This window comes from Crassostrea angulata, chromosome 6 (assembly GCF_025612915.1).
Source record: "Crassostrea angulata isolate pt1a10 chromosome 6, ASM2561291v2, whole genome shotgun sequence".
NCBI lineage: Eukaryota > Metazoa > Mollusca > Bivalvia > Ostreida > Ostreidae > Magallana > Magallana angulata.
Window position 1 is genome coordinate 53,671,090 of NC_069116.1, and position 7,500 is coordinate 53,678,589.

The following is a 7,500-nucleotide window of genomic DNA, read 5'->3' on the forward strand; positions in this document are numbered from 1 at the left end:
ATAATTTTTTAAGAAATAAAGGATCCGATCCTCAAAACAATGTGCTGCCAATCAGCGCCATTTGGAGGCTGTCAATCACAGCTCATTACTGCAACAGTAGGTAATGAAACCAAAGCTTGGCAGGCCCCGCCTGTTCTTGGCAAGGGGGAACCAGCTCACAGCGAGCTGAGTAATGAATTCAAGTGGAAACCATTACGTAAATGTACTGCACAATATGATACTGGCTGGTTATATAACCCAAGCATTATCGACACTGATAATCTTATCTGGGCCCGTTTTTGCCACCCAAGTGCTACTTATGAGAGGTTATCATTGACACTGCATTAGGAGGTTATATATAAACATTTGGCTGCTTTCAAGAACGATGGAATGCCAACATGCAGAGCATAGGGGTTACAATTCCACCTCTACAGATTTACCAGGTGCATTTTACTTCTGTAACATGCACAACTTTAACAAGAGAATGACTGTGATTCTTTTGTGACGTCACAATAGCCCAACAGTTGTGGATATTGATGGTCCGAGATAATTCTGCTGAATCAAGTGCGGTCTTTTGCTTATCCCTGATGGTCCAAGCAACAACCATTGCCAAAGGCCAACAGTGCCCTCTATCTGTATGAAATCATGTGATTTTGAGAAAAATAATGTCACAGTAATCACTTGTTCCCCTGAGATTAGGATTCAAGTCTATGATTAAAACAATCCACTGCTGTGATTATAAAAATTAATGCATTTTTTTAAATAATGGATTGGACCAGCCATGTTGTAATAGATACCAAGAACATCATTACAACATTTTCTGTGCAATGCCAAATTAACACCAGTGGATCATTTGATTGATCCCCGTGCCCTGGGGAGGTTTTAGATGTATCAAATGCCCCCAGACTCCCCGGGGACTGATGATGACATTCAATAGACAATACGACCCAGACTAAAAAAAGGTCATAATCTAGATAATCTCTGACATGCATTTAGAACCAGCATGCCTCATAGGACCTCATGCAGGACTCATTGCTCCAAGTTCTACATTAAAAAAGACAAAGTAAAAATAAGGCTGGCAGTTGCCTTTTTCTGATGTTAGGAAAATTCATCTGTAACTGATAAAAAAGCCATCAGCAATATGGCTCAAAGGAGAAATAAGTACAGAGCACCACAATCAACAAAGATAGCTACTGATGCTGATAGATGGAGAATATACAGGTCTCACCTGTCTGGCTAGATGTTTCTGGGGCCAAAAAGTTATGAAAGTGCATGTAATAATCTAAGAAAGGTCAACAGGAGCAAGTGCTTTATGTTTCAAAAGTCTATGATTGGTCAATTGGAGCAAGTGCCCTATGTTACAATAGTCTACGGTTGGTCAGCTGGGGCAAGTTCCCTACGTTACAATAGTCAATGAAAAGTCAACAGAAGCAAGTGCCTAATGTTACAATAGTCTAAGATTGGTCAACTGGAGCAAGTGTCCTATGTTATAATAATCTATGATTGGTCAACAGGAGCATGTGCCCTATGTTACAATAGTCTATGATTGGTCAACAGGAGCATGTGCCCTATGTTACAATAGTCTATGATTGGTCAACTAGAGCAAGTGCCCTATGTTACAATAGTCTAAGATTGGTCAACTGGAGCAAGTGCCCTATGTTACACTAGTATATGATTGGTCAACAGGAGCATGTGCCCTATGTTACAATAGTCTATGATTGGTCAACAGGAGCAAGTGCCCTATGTTATAATAATCTATGATTGGTCAACAGGAGCAAGTGTCCTATGTTATAATAATCTATGATTGGTCAACAGGAGCATGTGCCCTATGTTACAATAGTATATGATTGGTCAACAGGAGCATGTGCCTTATGTTACAATAGTATATGATTGGTCAACAGGAGCAAGTGCCCTATGTTATAATAATCTATGATTGGTCAACAGGAGCAAGTGCCCTATGTTACAATAGTCTATGATTGGTCAACAGGAGCAAGTGCCCTATGTTATAATAATCTATGATTGGTCAACAGGAGCAAGTGCCCTATGTTACAATAGTCTTTGATTGGTCAACAGGAGCAGGAGCCCTGTATTACTGTAGTCTTGGTTAGAAGGGCCAGGTGCCTGATGTTACAATAATCAATTAAAGGTCAGAAGAAGCTGGTACCCTATGCTACACCAGTAAAAATAAGTCATTGAAACAAAAAACAAATGGACACATGAAGGCTTTGCACTGGTTTGTTAGGCAATACAGTAAAACTCGGTTATAGTGAAGTCCTAAGGACCAATAGATTAACTTCATCATATCCGTAATTCGTTATATCCATAGAAAGAATTCATAGTTATAACTATAGCGAATTCACTATATACATATTTTCTTTCACCAGACTATAATTTTTGCTAATTAAGGCTTAAAATAAAAATACATTAATTTGATACCTTTAATAATCGGATTGTGAATCGAATTTTTTTTAATTCAAACTATGATGTTATACAGTAGTGCAAACTTTTTAATTTTAAAGAAATTTGTTATAAAAGTGTATAATTTTGTTATTACTCCCCTTTATGGAACTCGAAATCAGTTCGCTATATCCGGAAATTCGTTATATTCAAATTCGTTATAACCATAAAATTTTGCCAGGGTTTCAAATAATCTTTGCTTTATCTGTGAATTCGCTATATTCGTGTTTGTATTAAACGAGTTTTACTGTATAATAACCACTAATCAACAAAAATTCATATATAAAACTGAAAAAAGTGAATTAAAAATATTTTAAGGCTACTTGGCAAAGAACTTATTTTTCTTTTAGATTTCATTATAAAATACACTGTATATAAAAAGGGAAATATTTACCCCGTTTTATTTCTGACTCTTTTGACCTTGTTGTTAGCTGGCAAATATAAGAGTAAGTGTAATTAAAACAATTTTTAAATAAATGTATTCGTTTGTAAGAGTATGTAACTGGGTGTGGGTGAATTCAAGATGGGGTAAAACTGTTTGCAAGTGTAGAAGAATGAAAAAAAAAACATGGGGCAAAAAGAACCTTGTATGCAGTATATATGCATGACCCTTGCATGACTCAGGTTGAGACGATCCCTCAAGTGAGTCCATTCCCTGGTTCATTTGTTATTCTACTTGTATCAATTAAATGATTATCATGATTGTTTTGACTGGCAATTAATTGAAAGGTTTTTTCTTTGCTCTCTGTTCATCTTTGAAACTAATCGATGGAAGAATATAAAATTGCTTTGAAAAATATTTTTATGATGTTTCAATACTAATCAGACGGTGAAAGCCAAAAAATTAACTTTTCCTGCAGAGAGAAGTTTTACAAAGGTTCTGAAGGCTATAATGTATTGAAGGCCTCATCAATCATTGTCACTAACAGCTGGCTAAACATATCATTGTTATCACACAAAATCACTTTAATTAAAATATACCTGTTTAATACAAATATGATAATTATATAAAGAGATAAATGCTAGAGTTTGTCTTGTTAGGTTCAAGTTTAGAGATTTTTACAATTTTTTTTTCACCTTTCTATGAATTTTAAGCATGTATAGTCTCAATGATAAATTGAATGTTATTTCAAAAATTTATAATGGTTTTTTTTACTATTTTTGAAATAATTAAAAAGCCAATTGCTGACAAATTTAAACAGGGACTTTATAAAAAGTTTTTTTTCTGGTATAATTCTAGAAAAAATTCTAGTAATATAAAAAGGTAAGTTATGATTGGTGTGAAATGCTTACTAATTTTTAAGAAATTTATTAGATCTGTGCTTGACCATCATGGTTTGAATGGACCATTGGGTACTAGCCTAGCCATAGTGGTGGAAAAATGACTATAGTTATATCTAATCAATATCTTAAATCTAAAATTTTTCTCTGCACAGCCAATTTACAATAATTGACATTTATTCATTATCTTAGCTTCAGTGTAAAGTAGTGTGATTTTATTGGTGACTTTATTTTTCTGATTAAGAGACAAATTTAAAAAAATCTGTGCAATTAAAACTATCAGACAATGTATAATAGTGACCTGGGAAATCAAGAGAGACTAGAAAAACGGAGAGAAAAAATTATTGTTCCTAATTGTCAGATTAAAAACTAAATTTAGAGCTCTGAGTCCCTGTCATGCAGGTATTTTACACCCGTTTGGAGTAGATTTTTCGAGCAGTAAAGTATTAACCTTTCAAGTAACACAAGCCTCTCTGAGACTTGTTCCATAAAAGTATTGGAATTATTTAAATCAAAGAAACTTTTCCCACTGCACTGTCAGATGAAAAACTTCCTCCCAAGATGACATCCAATAACCACTCTGTTACGTAACATGTATCTTCACTCGCTGCTACTTGGGTGCAGTTTGAACAAATTAAATTTCCTCAGCCTAATACAGAAACTTCAACTTGCAACTTCCGGAACCAACTAGGCAACAGAAATCTCCCCTGAATGCCATTATTGTAGTGATGATTTCAAAAAAAAAAAGAAAAAGATAACACCAGACTAGACTGAGCATGAACCTCTAATGCAGCGTCAAAGATTTCAAATATAAGGCTCTAACTTTCCCAATAATTTTTTTTTTTACATTTTCTGACTCCCCTGCTTGTTTAGATTTTTGTTCCCCTGTATTATGTCCCTTGTGACCCTCCCCCTTTCTGGTCTCTTGCTTTCTTTACCTGATCACACGTTTTACAGTGGTAGGACTTTCCCGATTTGTTGGTGGGTTTGACCGGCTGGGGAATCACTAGGGGAGTGTTGTTCGTTGGAGTCGACGGCCCACTAACACTGCCAGTGCTGCTGCGGTAACTGCCGGAACTTCCCGTATTTATGTGTCGCAGGTTGGCGGCATGGTCATTGTGACTGTTCACAGAGTGCTCGGGGTTCAAACTTCCTGTAAATGGAAAACATTTTTAGTAAGAGACCTGAATTTAAGAGTTAAGCATTTACGTTTTTCATTTACTGATATATATGCCACACGCAAGTTGACTGCATGGCTACAAATAGCATTCATTAAAGTTAAGTACTGCAAGGTGAATCTTATATACATAAACATGATAATTTCTTTATTGCTGTTTTCTATCATGTGATTTATCAAGTAATTGCTTTTATAGGGGAACAAATGTCAAAGGATTTCAGAATTTGAAAAAAAAAAAAATGAAATCTGCACCTATGAAATATAAGATGTACAACACTGATCTCATGTGTGCTAGATTAATTAATAAATTGAAAGAAAAAATTAGGAGAGGGAGGGAGGGAAAGAAAGGAGGGTTTTTAATTCACAAAAAGGTGGGTCATGGATAAAAATGCCCTCGTTGTTGGACAAATGTGTTTCCAGCTAGTGCGGAAGAATAGTAAAATCACATAAAATTCCAGAATACATATTGATTTTCATTCTCTTTTAATTCAAAGAACTGCAATTAGAAGATTTTAATTCCTCCTTGAATCTCTGCTAGAGTCACTCCACAGCTGTAAATGAATGCATGGAAGTCATAAAAAAATAAATCAAACAGCTCTATATACTTCGGCAAGCTTTTGTATCAATCTTTTCAAATTGAAACTTCCTTTGAAGTCACAGGAGTAATTAGACACATGTTGTCATCAAATCTTAATGAACATTTTAATGTGAACATCTTACACCAACACTGCCAGCAATGGTGTAGCTTCAATATTTCTCATCAGTTCTTGCAACTGTACTTATAGAATGTGAAAATATCCTCCGAGTACTGTGAGAATGATCAAAATAGCAATTTCTGATCGCATTTACAATGAAACAGTCCCACTGGATGGAATATTAAAAGTGCAATTATTTTCTCTGTAGGATTTAAATTCATCCAGAAATTCCTATTTAATTTTTCCAAAAGAAGTAGTAAAGATATTCTAGTTACAGCTTATGCAATTAAAATGAAAAACTTAAGTTAAGCTCCATATAACCCCCCCTCCCAAATCTTTTTCTTACATTCTAGAAGTAATTTTAATACAATTTTTTTTATTTGGTTGGGGGGGGGGGGGGGAATGCAAACTATAGTTTAAATGCTCCATAATCATTTCTGATTCTGTCTCTTTCCCAACTTTCTTTTCTTTATTGCAATGAACAATCAATGTAATTTATGGAACACTGATTTAGGTATGTTACATGTTGTCTGTTACAGTCTGTGCAAAGAAGGAGAACGTAATAGGAAATCCTTCATCATATTGTACACGCAGGTTCTAAAATATATTGTAATGGATATCTTCAAACTTTTGATAAAAACAGCTCTTACCTCACACCTACTTACATAGAAAAAAAGCAAAAATAATTCACCTGAGACCAAACAGGGTTGCCAATTGTACATGACTGTATATTCCATCTTGAAAAGGTGTCATAAAAATAGATATTTAATTCATGAGAAAAGAAAAAAACTGAGACATTAAAAGATCCTATCTTTAAAAATTTCTTTAGAAAAAAATTAGTTCCTGCATGTATACACATAGGAAATACAGAGAATGAAAACATTTTTTCTCATATAAATACATATATATATATTAACATAACTGAAATCTTAGTATCTTTTCTTGTTTATTCAGGGATGTTACTTAATAGATAAAAGTTAACATCCTAATATACAAATGAATTGTCATGACATTTAAATAATCCCTTTACCATTTCATGAGAGGTATTTTTCCCAAATGAATATGTGTATCATTTTCTCAGTTATCCTTATGCCTAAAACTGAAAAACATTTATGTAGACATAGAATAACTAAATTTGCAACTAGTGTTTTTTGTTTCAAGTCAAACAGAACTAAAGTTTATATACAAAAGACCAGAAATCAAAAAAGAAATGATGAGTTTAATCTTAATAAACTGTTTTTTCCAATTGACTCCATGTCCAAGTTTCTGACCACAGTTCCAACCTAAACGTGGTCATTAAGAGCACTAGTAAGAGAAGCGTGCCATGAAAGTTAGAGTGCAAACAGCAACAGGTGACTCCAACCATCGATCATGGATACAGCAGACTAGTCCCAGAATAAAACGAAGGTCGCACCAAATAGACTGGAAATTAAAGTCCCCCTTTTAACAGGACAGACATTAAAGGAAAAACTACTAGTATTATCATCAATAATCTAAATATGTGGAAATTTTATGCACGATGATGGGGGAAAAAAAACCCAGACAAAATAATGAAATAAAAAACCAAAACACATTCATGGAAAACACTCCATGTTTGAAAATAGATATAAAAGTATTTCAACCATGTTTTTCCATTCCGATTCACATCAATTCAAGATTTTTATGAGAAGTCGATACAATACAAAAGTATTAAGCCTTGCATAATATCGTGAAGGAAATATTGACAAATTCATGCTGGTGAAAATATACATCAACATGCAATCATAACAAAATTAATGTTTTCAGTTGAATATTCAAAACAGATGTGTTTAAGTTAAAAATATGAGACACATTTTGAATTTAAATATCTGAAACAAAGTAGAGAGATGTGAAGTTCAATTAATAAAATATATATTACTTGCTTAACTATTT

The 7,500-nt window shown here is 33.9% G+C and overlaps 1 protein-coding gene across 7 annotated transcripts in view; it reads right to left on the reverse strand.

Annotated features, from left to right (window-relative positions):
• The window catches only part of LOC128189753 (zinc finger transcription factor lin-29-like), a 143,031-nt gene that overhangs the window by 6,575 nt on the left and 128,956 nt on the right, over window positions 1-7,500 (reverse strand). For all 7 annotated transcript variants that reach the window (XM_052861491.1, XM_052861493.1, XM_052861495.1 and 4 more), the window contains one exon: window positions 4,656-4,870. In XM_052861491.1, coding sequence (XP_052717451.1) covers window positions 4,656-4,870 — 215 coding nt within the window. The remainder of the gene's footprint in view (window positions 1-4,655; window positions 4,871-7,500) is intronic.